Source organism: Engraulis encrasicolus, chromosome 10, assembly GCF_034702125.1.
Source record: "Engraulis encrasicolus isolate BLACKSEA-1 chromosome 10, IST_EnEncr_1.0, whole genome shotgun sequence".
Classification (NCBI taxonomy): Eukaryota; Metazoa; Chordata; class Actinopteri; order Clupeiformes; family Engraulidae; genus Engraulis; species Engraulis encrasicolus.
The window spans coordinates 56,119,661-56,134,660 of record NC_085866.1 but is presented as its reverse complement, the minus strand read 5'-3'; the positions used below and the strand labels follow the sequence as shown (position 1 = coordinate 56,134,660).

General features: G+C 45.9%; 1 protein-coding gene across 6 annotated transcripts in view; it reads left to right on the top strand.

Annotated features, from left to right (window-relative positions):
• LOC134457394 (neuron navigator 1-like) overlaps positions 1-15,000 on the top strand; it is a 171,107-nt gene that overhangs the window by 111,145 nt on the left and 44,962 nt on the right. For all 6 annotated transcript variants that reach the window (XM_063209401.1, XM_063209402.1, XM_063209405.1 and 3 more), the window contains exon 7: positions 13,254-13,392. In XM_063209401.1, coding sequence (XP_063065471.1) covers positions 13,254-13,392 — 139 coding nt within the window. The remainder of the gene's footprint in view (positions 1-13,253; positions 13,393-15,000) is intronic.

The window sequence follows — 15,000 nt, the reverse complement described above, 5'->3', positions numbered from 1 at the left end:
TACCGGACAGCTTTTAGTTACATACTCTGACTCCAGTCATGTCAGTCCGATCGTTCGTTAGAAACCAGTTTGCTTTTCGGAGGGTTTGCCTAGGTTAGTTGACCTTGTTTTAAAATATGGTTGTGTAATCCTTCCTCAGGACAGGCCTCTGAATATACAAGCCTGTGCATTCATATGCACATCTAAGTGTATGCACATCTAAGAGTGTATGATTGTGTAACTGTCAGCGCTGGCAGAACCTGGCTACCTCGTGGGTCCGGAGCAGGCCTACTGTAATGTCCGCCAGCCTCCTCTGAACTGTTATGGTTCAAAACGAAATTGGCCAAGGAAAGCACACTGAATCCAATGAGATGATGGCGGAGATAACATTCCCAAAAGTAGTTCATTTGGACCAAAAGGGGGGCAAGTTCCTGGGTTTAAAGAAAGAAGTTTCGCTTTGAAGGACCATTGAAGGAGGAGGGGGGACCATCTTAGGTTGTCACTTGGCGATGAAAGCTTTTTCACATGGAGATAACATTTCCTCACGTGAGGCTGGAAGACTGAGAGGTCCGCGGGGGACATTTGGACTAAGCAAAGCTCCACAGGTCTAAGTCAACATGAAAAAAGGCTTGACTGTGGTATGTCTCGGACTGACATGTTTTTACAGTAGTCAACGTGTGGAAAAGGCTGGAAAAGCCTCCAGTGTATATTTCTGGTCTTGGTGGTTTTACAATGGGACACATTGTGTGCTGCACAGTGCAGTGTGGCAGGGTGAGAAGCTTAGCTGGTTCCGTGCAATGATACATAAGGAAAGTTGTGTGTTTGTGTGTGTGTGTGTGTGTGCGTGCGTGCGTGCGTGCGTGTGTGTGTGCGTGCATGCATATATGACCATCTCTGTATGAGCCAATATATATGTGTCTGTGTGTGCATGTGAAGGTATCTAAACTCACACTGGGTCACACATGGGATCAATCACTTACAAACCGGAGAGAAGGGTGGAGAGAGGAGATGAGAGAGGAGAGAGGCAGAAGAGATGAGTGGAGAGGAGAACAGGAGGGGAGAGGAGAGGAGAGGAGAGGAGAGGAGAGCAGAGCAGAGCAGAGCAGAGCAGTGCAGCAGTGCAAGGTTGAGTTTCCCTCCACCGCCAGTATATCATGGCTGGTTGACCAGGAAACTGATGGGGCAGAGCAGTGCAACTGGCCACTGTTTAAGGTGCTCATGGGCCGTAGTATTTAAGCCTGGGTTGCCAAGGGGGACTTATCCCTGAGAGAGAGAGAGGGGGGAAAGAAAGCCAGAGATGCAGAAAGACTGAAATAATAGAGAAAGACAAAGAAAGACCAAAGAAGACAGAGACAGAACCAAGTAGTCACGGCCCGTTCACCAGATAACGTGGCTGAGAGTTCCCAGATCTGTTCCTCCTGGCCTGGCCTCCTCCCCTGTTCCTGGGCTGCTTTCATCTCCGTCTCGGTGACAGGTTCCCAGGCAAATCAAAGGCTCCTGGCTGCACTGTGACTGCTCTGCGCTCGGCTGGGGCTGCTGGCTCTATTATGCCGAGCAAGGGGCCGTGACAATCACTACAGTTGCTAATTACGTTAAATGCTGCTGTGACGGTGGATTTGGTGGCGGTGGCTGGTTACCCCACTCTGGTTAAAACTAAATTCTGAGGAGGAGGACAGGGATGGTCACAGGAGGATTGTTCTGCTCTGATGGCCACCAATGTCAGAGGTCAGTCCTTAAGTATCACTAAGTGATATCCAACCTACTGGGAGGCTACACAAACACAGGTCTTGGTATTTCATTAAAATGTTGCTTGGGAATGGATAGAGAAAAAGCATAAGTAATTATCAAGTTGATTGTGTCTGCAAAAAAAAAACCTCAGAAAAGTGAACCAGCACACACCACAGATATCGGTTTATCCTTCCACTCTATTTTCATCCTGGTTTGTCAGTGCAAATGTTTTGACAGTCACTCCCTGCTACCCCCCTGGGGCTGACAACCCGTAGACAGAGAAAAGTCACATGTGATGGCAAGTGAAGTCTATTAGTTATGCAACACTCAGTTTGTTGTGGATTCCCCCTTCTCGCCCCATCTAGTCCCATCTCAGCTGTGTGCCGTGCCAAGCAACAACACTGGCACCATGGCAGAGGGTAGGGTACACACACCTGCAGCCTCTATGCCCAAAGACTACTATGCCCACTGCCAAGCAGACCCCATCACTCATGCTGCTCACACACACCACACACCTGGTCGGGAACAGCATGACACCATCGCCACCCAGAACTGCTGGGCGCAAGGGCTGGGTGTCTGGAGGAAGAAGACCCTCTTTGTTAGCCATTTGCACACTCTTCTGTCTGTGGAGGCATATTCACGGTCTCCTCTCACCCGTTCCAATAGCCTTAACTTTCTGAAGCAGCGTGGTCAATGGCGGGCTATTGATTTGGCAGATAAAGGCTAGTATTCACTCAGTGCTGCTGGCCCAACCACATAAAGCGAAAGTGCCCCTCCATTTTCCTTCCCTTGCGCTTCATATCTGACCCACACTGCGCCTCTGTTACAGTATTCTTCGCTGCCTCTTGTGGAAATTTCTACTGGCTTATCGCAAAGCAGATGCGCGCCGCACTGTTGTTCACTCCCACTGTAGTAGCAGCAGCACGTGTTGAAATAGCGACTCGGGGAGATATTAGTTGAGATTCTGTATAACCTGTTCGATTTCAAGTACGGGTGTGTTATCATTAGACAACGGATTTCAGCATGTGGATGGTTGCGTGAAAAGCTGGGGTCTGCAATTTCAGCGTTACAGCTGGTTGCGATCAGGCTGGAGGAAAGAGAGAGGGTGGGTTGAATAAGGGGGTGTGGGCTTACTGTTCCACCTCTCTTCCTCTCTCCCTCTTGCTCCCTCGCTCTGTCCCTCACTCACGCATACACGCTCCCCAAATGTGGGTCGGGAGACTTGCGTTGCGGATTCTCATTGAATCCTAAGAGGCGGGATCTAATCATTTAAACGGTGCACTTTTCGGACAAGGAGTCTCCGGATTTTTCTCTGAAGGACAGTAGCTGGCTATGTCAAAAGTGAACAAAAGAGAGGAATAACGATGAGTGGGCGAGTTCTCAACGGAAAAGTGCTGCAGCTCCCGTCTCAGAGAGGGAGGACAATGCATTATCTTTCAAGGTAAGGCAAATCAATAAAGGTTATTTATTTGCCTCGTCATGACAGTGCGGAAATGTGTTGCTTTACTCCACGTGTGAACAAAGCAAGGCAAAATGTCAGTCATGGAGAAGAAGCCGGGCGGCTAATTAATGAAGCGGCTCGTGCTGTCTGTCTGCAGCAGTAGCGCGTATAAAACCGCAAGGTGTGCGCAAGGGGAATTTCATTGATAAGCGTTGACCGGAATCTTAGCCAAGAGTGTGCTGATTGCTGATTAGAAATGCATTGGCTCTATTTGTTCACTAAAAAACGGCGGGCATTTTGACAGCACAGACCTTGGAAAGGGCATGTTTTACACTGAAATAAAGGCGCTGGGTGCTAGTGATGGAGTTCACTGTTCAGATATGGGTTAATGAATTCATAAATAGACCAGACAAATAGAGGGAGTCATTTTTGCATAGATCCATCTCATTTAGACATTGTGGTGCTGTTGAATTTGCACTGCACTACAAACATGTACATGCACTTGGGATTTTACGCACATAGATATAGCACATTGTTGCACCAATTCTACACGTAGGACGGCATATTAGATGTGGTTTATGCAAGCCTCAACAAATCCTTAGGGACTGGTCAGTCACAGTCTGACGATGCAGTCAAAGACGATGAATGTGAAAGGGGTGTGTAGTGGGAGGGGGTGCATTGCAGTGGGGGCAGCGGATTTCTCACATTGTCGCGGAAATATTCCCATTGTTTCGTGATGGAGATGCCTTGACAAGTGTTTGTTTGTTACCCATTAGCCGCAGGTTGTAATGATAATGGAAGAGTGATAAAGCTCGAGACGCTCATCTTTTACAGTGACCTACATTTTACCGGGCTCAAGCGTCTCCGATGCGCCCGGTGTTCCAATTGAACGTGACTTGAGTCAACTCGGCTCAGCGCAGTCTAGCAGTCTCACGCCAATGACTTGTGTCACACGTATGATAATGGAGTAATGCACATCGTGTGACGTTAATTATTGTAATCGTTTTAATATAGAAGGACCACTGTGCATTAGATACAGTGGACAACCCATTGCGGTGCGGGTTGGCCTAAAGGGTTTTGTGTGTTTTACAGCAGGTTAATCCAGTAATATTGTGACCTCTGTGGATCGGCAGACAGAGGGCCCCTCTCCTTATACCCATTAGAGCGCATTGATTTTGACCTTGGAGCTTTGTGTTTTTAGCCATTTCTGGGTGGCTGACCCGAGCATCGACCCTTTATGTAAACCCATTAAAACAAAGACAGCTGATCAAGCCATTCGCCTTGGCCAAGGCGCAGATGCCTCCCAACTTCTGACAGAAGGGGTGGCGCGCCACTCGTGTCTGTTATCAATAATAATCACGCAGGAGTGTTGCTTTTTTACCAGCTGGTTAACTCATTTATCTCTTCATGTTTGGACGTGTGTATATGTGTGTTTTGTTTGGCGTGGACGCATTCCGGGGGGATGGCGATAAAGAATACAAACTGCAGGCGCAGGGTCCATTTGTACAAAGTGATTCATGATGAAACACCGGTCTCTCCTCTCTTTCTCAACTTTACACGTTTATAGCACTCATGCACGATTGTTTCACAGTCACTGCTGCCAGGTCAAGCAGTTGTCTTTGTTCTAGGGGAAGTGTTCTGGACAAAAGATTCAGCTCTCTTCTTCCTTATTCGTCATCGTAATATTAACATAGCCTACACATACCCGGATAGTGTCGGTTAGAAATCTGATCGCGTTTTGGAGATTTGCCTGTTGCTAATTTGTTTATGGCCTAACCGTTTACGGCTGACAGGGGTGTTTGGCTGTCCTTGGGGAGGGGAGAATCATGATGGCCTCTGGTGCTGACAATGAAAGGTCAGCGACCTTTGTTATGGGAATAACAAAACCGGACAAAACATTTTCACTTGGTGGGACTGTTTCCCAAACAGTCATTATGTAGTACTTCACACACACAAGCATTTGGAAAAAGAAAGTGTTTATGCCAACAGGTGGGAAGTAAAACAAGATGTTAAAAGCCACAATCTCTGCGTTGTTACAATGCAAGTGATGTGTAATGATCATGTTGTAGAGATAAACAATGCAATGTGATCTTCAATATGTTAACACTTACAGCCCTGCATGCTTGATGGAGTTTTCTCGGAAGATTAGTGAAGCCAGAGTGTTTCATTGATGTGGTGCTATTCTGATTCTAATGAAGCAGCGGCCAGTGTTCTGTTGTGGATTGACCCCATGCCGGTCATTGTCCTCTCTCTCTCTCTTTCTCTCTTTTCGGAAAGAAAACCTCCTGAGTATTCTCTATTCAGAGCCATGTGACTTGCTTGTTGTGTTGGCTATAGGCCTTCCTGTTTCTCTTCCCAGTAAGCCCTGTTAAGTGTTAGTTTCAGCCTGTGACTGATGACTCTCCAATGGGCCCTGATGTTGCAGATTGAGTCAGCGCAGCGCAGCGCAGCGCAGCCAGCAGGCCGAAGCCAAGCGTGCTGCTGCCACCTTCACATCTTCTCGTTTCCCTAAAGGCGTTTTTTTATGTACATATTGTGTATTATGAAGTGCAGAGGTCAGCCCAGACCACCAGATGGACAGGGGGACCTGTGTGTGTGTGTGTGTGTGTGTGTGTGTGTGTGTGTGTGTGTGTGTGTGTGTGTGTGTGTGTGTGTGTGTGTGTGTGTGTGTGTGTGTGTGTGTGTGTGTGTGTGTGTGTGTGTGTGTGTGTGTTATCTTGCCTTCCTGTTAGATGCAGTATTGGTGTCGCTCTGTCTGATCCAACCTAATGACAGGCAGGAATTGTAGTTTATTAGTGCTTGGCTCTCTCAGGTTTATGGACGATTTGTCAACAGTATTTCATATTGCTGTGGGATTCCAAACGTGTTGTAATTACCTGTTGTGGAATTCAACACTTTCAACTGAGTTTAACAGCTCCTTTGATAGAACTGTTTTCATGCTTTTATGAAATCGCACTTGAATTATTGCGCAGTCATTGTTATGGGAGAGTGTTTTGGAAGGGGTGTGTGTGTGTGTGTGTGTGTGTGTGTGTGTGTGTGTGTGTACATAGAGGGAGGGTGGGGTGGTATGGGATAGGGGGTGGGGGCACAGGGAGGGGATCCAAACAGCTGGGAGTAGAGTATCGGGGAGTCGGGGGGCGTGGTGGGATTGGGTGGGGTGCGTTGCAGCGAGCGCTGGCTGGCGAGAGAGCACAGCTGCTTTAAGTTATTTTAGTAAGGGGAGGAGCAGACGCTTGCTTTGCTCCACTCCGCTCCACTCTGCTCCATTCAAAAGTCCTTCCCTCCCCTGTCCTGTCCTGCCTTGTGCCTGCCCCATGTGCTGCCTGCTTCCCCCTCCGTTCGTTTGAAACAAAACATCTTACCGCGTCGCCAATCGAAACGTGAGCACACACGCCTGTTACATCAACTGTCGATGCTGGAGCGGAGCCATGGTAAACACAAAAGCCTGTTTGACAGAGAGAGCCGCCGTGTGTGGTGTGGAGAGAACGGCTCAGCTCTTCCTGTTGTTTTGCTTTAGAGGTGGTCAGAGGTGGAGTGTGTGTGTGTGTGTGTGTGCGTGTGCGTGTGCGTGTGCGTGTGCGCGTGTGTGTGTGTGTGTGTGTGTGTGTGTGTGTGTGTGTGTGTGTGTGTGTGTGTGTGTGTGAGGGGCAGGGGGGTGAATAGGTCAACCAGCCCAACCATTGTCCTCCTGTGTCCACCACTTCTGTCTACTAACCCACACCTGGGTTTTAATTTTAGACAATGTTCCTCTTCCAAATGCCCTTTCATTTAGCAGCAAGTCAGTTTAGGGGGCTGTTCCAGTGATGACACCATTGCGAGTTCAGTTACTGTTCAATTGGTCATTCCCATGAAACTGCTCACTTTGTTGGTTCACCTGTAGTCGCTTACTTGAAGGCAATATCAGCAAAGATTTTCTTAGTTCCAACCAATATACTGTCTCTGATACCAGTACCCAACAGTGCACACACATTTTCAGGAGGTGGAATTTTGATTCATTGTGTTCCTTTGCGTTACTGTGCTCCAAAGTCACTCATCCAATAGGCTCAATAGTATGCTGTCACTCTTGACGCATTTCATTTTCTTTGTATGAAAAAATACACCTCAAAGATACACCAACTTGGTTCAAAATACACCAAAATACACCAAAATACAATCACACCTAAAGTCACACACTTGTTTCCAGATTTGTTTTGAGTCATTTCATTTCTTTGTAACACGGCAAGTTGTTGTCAGGGCCGCTGACAGCTTTGGCTGGGCCCAGGACAAAATCATCCAAAACCATCCTCAGGAGAAAATCATCCTACAATGTAATTTCAGCCCATTTCTGTGTCTCCCTGAGCATTTTCTCCCCCTCTGTCTATGACTCTAGTTGCTGTTGTGCAGCGTGGACGGTCGGTCTGTCTGGGAGTCATGGCTCAATATCATCTTGAGCATCTGGTTGTAGATCAGCAGCTTTCCTTCCCTCCAGTGTCCGCAAGTGCAGCTCGTTCGTGAGAAATGAGGTCTGGTGTCCCTGCAGCTCGGTGGAGATCGGCCACTGGGGACGTGGAGGCTGGATGACCGGCGCGGTGCAGGCTGCAAGGCCGAGCTCTTAGCGCCACATGAGCATTAAACTCACATCACCGCTGTCTTTCCACACAGATTCCTGTCACCAGTGAATTGCCAATGCTCGTGATTCACTGCACAAGTTCAGTTGCCTGTAATTTAATGACTAGCAGTGTTCTCGTCACACCGACCGTATTTCGATTTTTGTTTCCCCCTGCTGAACTTGAATATGCCACACATGTGTTTGGACTGCAGTGCGCAGTTATCGAGGGACAGCATCCAGGAGTTTTATTCCCATGTCAACACTTTCATTGCCTGCAGTGCCCCAAATCAATATGCTCTGGTGCTATAAGCCATAGGCTCCCTATATTCCCCATATTGTCTGCTGTGCCTTTGCGTTGGGTGGACCATTGTTCATGCGTTAATCCCCTGGGCAGTTGGCAATTATGGCACAGTTGCTTAAACCACGCACATAGTCTTAATCTCTGTTAATCTACAATGCAGCGAGATGAAGTGGGGCCTCCATTGTGAGGGATCTTATCGACCCCTCATCCTCCTCCACTATTGACGGGACATGCTTGGGGGATTTAAATTGTGCAAATATGTGGAAATGCTAGTCTGTCTATGTGTTGTATACTGTAGATGTTCTGCAATGTGTGCCAATGGTTGTCAATGCCCTACATATTGAGTGCCATCTCTACAGTATCAGGCCGATGCAAATTCCAGGGTTCTCACACGTGAAATTGTCATTGAGGTGACAGCGCCATGGTTGCCTATCTGCGTGCGCAGTCCAAGGTTCTCCCCCATATCCAGTCAGTGTTCTGGCCGGCCAATCTGTTCTCCCTGGCTTAAGCGGCTAGGTGGTCTTATGGCTCATATTGGGGGCCATCTGTGACATGTACCTCGGCCACCGTAGAGTATTACTACACTACACTGAGCACGCTCTACACAAATCCGTGTCATGGAAAATTAATGCTAAACAGAAACACCACGACTGCTGAGATGAGCATGCTAAAGCTTTAGGATGCAAGTGTGCTGAATCTCATTGGTCTAACAAGACACAGTTCTCTGGCTTCACTTTGACAGGAAATAGGAAATAGAAAAATAAAGGAAAGGCCAAAACTGATAGATACTCCACCACCCAGTTTTGTTTAACGCTATGTACTGTACTATGTGTGCAGTTTGTAATGGGAATCCCCATTTTATTGTTTTGTATCAGAAAGAAGCAATACACTATAATATTTAAGGGCACCAACGATATCTATTGATGACAATATATTATAAAGGAAGCACTACAGTGTTTGGCATGAACACAGCCCTTCCCTTAACAGTTTGAGCTGAGAAGTATTCTCGCTTCCTCTGGCACGAGATCTAAGAGACCTTCAGCTGGCCACAGAGAGCTGTCCCTGCCTTGCCAAGCTGTGAGGTACGTCCTCACGCTCTGAGGGCCAGAAGTTAAGAGGGAAATGTATTTTTGGCTTGTATTCTGTACAAACTAGTGGTCGTAAAATATATTAGAACATTATTTACTCTGAGAAGGGGAAAAGAAACTTTCCGAAATCATGTCTGGCAGTTTCTTTTCTCTCATTACGCTATTTTTGTTAATCTAGTACACTTCATTGCTGCCTGTTGACATCTACAATATAGTTTTTTTATTATTCACCATAGTCAGAACAGGCCGCAAGCACCGGAGTACAGTTTGTACTGCCTTATGAAATGTTAAATGAATTGTCAGACAGGAACCGAGGTCAGTGAGTGAGTCGCTGTACCAATTAAAATTACTGCAGCCGCTACATGTGGTTTTAATCCACTTCATTCCACCTCACAAGAAAAAGTCATCTGCGTAAATGTGTGAGTGAGGGTGTGTGTGTGTGTATTATTATTTACACAGTCACCCGAGCCCACTCTCTTGATGTGGCTCTGACTCCCACATCCATATAGTGCCAAGCATACACCCCTGCATCCTCTGACTCAGTCAGCTCAAAGAGGAGAGAGCGCTGCTGCGGTTTCGCTCCCTGTTGATAGGCATAAAGCCGGCTGTAATTGCTGCTATTGCCTGCCTCCAAAAATTATCTCTCGTTCCTTTCAGTTTGGGAGCCGCCCACTGATATGGGCGGACACACACACACACACACACACACACACACACACACACACACACACACACACACACACACACACACACACACACACACACACACACACACACACACACACACACACACACACACACACACACACTGAGACAGTCCAGAGGCTGTTTCACTGGTGGGCCTTTAAGCAGCTTCAACACTGCCTCCAGCTTGTGTTGGTAGTGGTGGTGCTGGAGGGGAGTAAATAGATGAGTGGGGAGGGAGAGACTGAGGCTGCAACTGAGCTGCATACAACACTGTATAGATCAGTGTGTCCCTTTACTGTATGTTATATATTCAACTCCTCCTCTTCTCTTCATTTCGACTCCCTGCTGTCTCATCACTGCAGTTGAAATGGGGGACACACTGCTTGTCATAACCACAATGCAATCACGCTATCCTCAACCTGACTTTTACATAGCAGATGGTAGAGCTAGTCATATACATTACATCCATTCGGTGTCAAGCCTTTCCTCCCATAATAAATGAATTATCACCATCCAATTAAGATACTTAAATTTGCATAAGACTCGTGTGAAAATGAGTACTACATTTCCAGGTACCGTGATGTTGACTTTGCCATTGTGATTTCAAATGGTTGCCAAGTTAGCTGCCAAGACTAATGCGATTTAAATGCTTGCACAACTCTTTGAAATCCTGTTTGGATTTCGAGACATCTGTCTTTGGGGAAACTGTGTGCAGCCAACCAGTGAACATTAGACTATGCAGCGATAATCAAGAATGGATATTTTAATTTCATGTTTGTCTGTAGGCCTATGTCTGCCATGCCTGTGTCTGTCTGATTTTCCGATGACTTGCTTTGTTATCAGCTGATCCTTATTGATGATAATTTCAGAATGACCCTTGTGTCACCATTCATGTTGCTTTTTCACAGCAACATTTTTTTACTGTAGCATTGCCTTCAGTTAAGGTTCACTTTAATGCAATCGACCAGTTTGCAGCCAGTTTGTTGGTCCATTATCTCCATACTGTAAATGGGTCCAATTGGTTTCCTGGATCTATATTATGGAATAAATGTGTGGCAGATGGAAGGCTTTGGAACAACATTTAGCCAGGCTCAGAGTCAGTCTGTTGGCCATTTACATGAAAAGCTATCAGGGCGTTACACTAGTTTTAAAAAGTAATGCAGCACCACTAGCTCAATTTCCATTTCTCATACCCTGGCTAGCCATCAAATACATATCTTTTCCCCACCCTTTCTCTGTCTCTCTCTTCATCTGTGTGTATCTGTGTGTGTGTGCTTGTGCGTGTGTGCGTGTGCGTGTGTGTCTGTGTTTGTGGATTGGTGAGTGAGTGGGTGTGTCTGAATGTGTATCCAAGGCAGCATTAATGTGAAATACTACATGTCTTTGTTTCTGTGTATTTTGGATTCTTGCTCTGCTAAGAGGGTGGAGACGATATAAAAATATGTATTGTATATCCTGGGAGGAGGATGAGAGTGAGGTAATAGCTCTGCTAGTGCTGATCTCAGGAGTATACTGAGCTCAGGTAACCTTGTCTTCCTTCCTCCTCCAGAAAACTCAAACGTTGCGTGCCGTGACCTTCTGTCTTTTCTCATGACCCGTAGACAGCTCCTTAGCACAGAGAGTAATAAACCAGCCCGTAATTAAGCACAAAGGCTGGGCGGGTTTGAGTGGCCACTGAGACACTAAGATTACTGGTAACCCGAAATAGCTTAGGCAAGCTGAATGGTTATTAGGCTGCTGGTGGTGGTGGTGGTGGTGGGGATGGTGTTATTGGTGGTGTTGGTGGTGCAGTCATGTTTAGTAATGGTTCCTCGACGATGTGTAAGCCACACACGGTGCAAGTGGTATTGTATTCCTTTGTATCACTGCTACGTGTTAACTGAGTGTAGTGTAGGGCTTACATTCGAGTGCTCCGCGGAGAAGAAGAGAGGCAGAGTGGCAAGAGGAGAGGGGGAGGTGGAGGTAACTCAAACCCTAATAACACCCCCCTCTCAATCCCCACCTCAGTTCATTTGTCTGTCATTCAGGCCTGTCTTGTTCTGTCAGATTATGGACTTACCTCGGCTTAATGACACGCTATATTACTGTTGCTTTGGTGATACTACTATGCCTTTAATCATGTGCCTTCTTATGTAATGCACATACCTTCATGGTGTGAAACAGTCATTGAAGCAATTTACTTATGGTATGCTGTTTGAAGACCATTTGACTTGTCTTTGCGTGGAGTTTCCCTGCATTATTGTAGCAGTGTTTAATCGAATGCACTACTACAGTGACCTTAAAAAGGGCAATCATATGGTAACCTTAATGGCCATAGTGATTTCCAAGGTGCCCCCTTCACCATTTTGCCCCTTCACCCATCTCATGAAACCCTAGTTGCCCCAAGGCCGGGCCCTGACCTATTCGACCACCCATCTGGAAGAGAAGACCCTCGCCTCCCCCACCTCTCTCTCTCTCTCTCTCTCTCTCTCTCTCTCTCTCTCTCTCTCTCTCTCTCTCTCTCTCTCTCTCTCTCTCTCTCTCTCTCTCTCTCTCTAGTTTTAACTCAATGCCCCTGTCAACCCCAAAGAGAATTTTCATGTGGACATGTGGATGACTTGCTCTCCTTGTTCTCACAGAGGGAGCGTTTCAGACATGTTTGTTTTTGTGATTGTGTTGCTCATTGGGATTTCGTTTCTCATGCTGGGAAGTAGATTTAGTGATACGATAAGAAGAATTGTGCAATGTCATTCAAGCGATACACCCTACTTATTTTTGTGAAAGTTTCCATTTTCAAAAAGCAGAAAGCCGCTGACACACACTGAACCAGAAAACATACTTCAATTTCCTGATTCTAGTTTTTTTTTCCCTCACTTTTGTCTTCTCCTGTTCAGAAGTGCTCCATCATTTTATAGTGCAATCATTGAGTCCTAATAACGTTAATTTAGCAGATGGATGGTGTTGAGGGGAAGAGAAATGGAGAGAGAGCTATCTCATTAGTGGCTATTTTCGGGCACATCTCTGGAGTGCAACACTGTGTGGAGTGCTGGATCAGTTAGCATCTCTCTGCTGGCCAGCCATGGAGTTCAGGGCTATTCATCAGTGTCCTCCTCCTCCATCGCCGAAATGTCAAACACCAGAAAACAGAACAGAGAGCAGAGAATACAACAACATGCTCCTAATTGGATTTACTGGAGCATGTTCCAATTAAGGACAAGAATGAATTTCTTTATTTCACATTTCAGGGCTGACCTGTGTGTGTCTAGACAGAGAGCAACGGAAGCAGTCTTGTTGGGACGAAGCATAATTCATATTTTTGGAATGATGGTTGACCATGTCTCTCTTATCTCTTCTCTCTCTCCCTCCTTTATTCTCTCTCTCTCTCTCTCTCTCTCTCTCTCTCTCTCTCTCTCTCTCTCTCTCTCTCTCTCTCTCTCTCTCTCTCTCTCTCTCTCTCTGCAGCTGGGATGAGAGCAGCTCCATCAGCAGTGGCCTGAGTGATGGCTCGGACAATCTCAGCTCTGAGGAGTTCAATGCCGGCTCCTCACTCAACTCCCTGCCCACCACGCCCATCGGCTCACGACGGAACTCCGCCATCGTGGTGAGTGCTCTTCACCTTAATGCTCCTCTTCTTCTTCGCTCTTCAGTCTTTAAAGTAATTTATGTCCAAACATGCTCTATGTCAGGGATGTCAAACTCAAATTCACAGGGGGGACAAAATTAAAATTTGGGATGAAGTCGCGAGTCGCGATGAAGTGGGAGATGTTACATTGGCCTCTTACATTCCTATGACACACCAAATGACATGTTCAAGTCATGTTTATATATATATGAATGGTGTATGTGGGTCAACTGTAATGTACACATTTGATGTCATGGGTCAAATAAAATGACCCACGGGCCAGATTTGATCTCGGGCCTAGGTTTGACATCCCTGTTCTACAGCAAGGATTCTTAACCATTTGGCCGCGGCCCAAAGATGGGCCGTGCTCAGAAACTTTAGGGCCACGGAAAAGTTTCAACCTCGCACTGGAGGGCCGCCATGGGCCGCGCAACTGCATAGCTATACATTTTAAAGATGCTGAAGGCGGCGTGCATCTTTTTACTTTAGCGCAGTTCTGCTGCTTAAATGACCACGCACCGCTGTTTTAGGCCTAGTGGAAGACGTCAAAGACAAGACGGCAATACATAGCAGTAGGCCTACACGAATGGAGAATGAGAAATTACCAACCGGGTTGAAGTGTAATTTGCCGACGTCTTCTCTCCTCACGTTTAGTTACAAAATAAGCGATTGAAACGTTACTCAAAATGATTCTGTTAACTGACAAAGCAAACCCGTTATCCTTGTGTCCCCAAAAATACACTTATTTAAAGATTTCTTCATGATATTAGGCTACAAAGCTTTCCATTTTTGACACCCTGCCGTAAGGCTGAATAATTTCTGTTCTCACGTCGCATCTGCACATCACTAAGTAAAACCGTATTGAATCAACAGATTCATCACAAATCGCAAACAGAGCTGTCACAGATGTCAGCATCCAAATGCATGAATGGCTCTGGCCTGATGGATTGGGTTTATCATTGAATATAGAAGAGTGAGGTCAATTAATGCTGTTTTTCCAGGCCTAGCTTACTACTTTAATAACCAGCTTTTTTTTAAACAGGATTTAATTATTCAAAATAATAATAATAATAATGATAATAATAATAATAATAATAATAATAATAATAATAATAATAATAATAATAATAATAATAATAATAATAATAATACATTAACATTAGCCTACATTACGTGTATATATACGCTATATAATGTGTGTGGGGATGGGCAATACTAGATGGGCCCCGGGCCACTCTGCAGCGAAAAAAATGGGCCTCAACGTCAAAAAGGTTAAGAATCCCTGTTCTACAGTATGTCTATTGTCACATTTTCCATAATTCTATTCTATTCTATTCTATTCTTTTCTTTTCTATACTGTTCTATTCTATTCTTTTCTTTTCTATACTGTTCTATTCTATTCTATTCTATTCTAAAGCGTAGTAGAATAGATTGGGTCTTTGGTGTCATTTGTCACTGGACCCCCACACACCACTCTCCCCAGTAGCATGGCTGTTGTGGTTTCTGTGGTATTTGGTGACACAGCTGCACAGTGTTATCAACAGGCCCATTTTGATGCCTCAAGCAGGATCACTTTCCTGGGTGCAG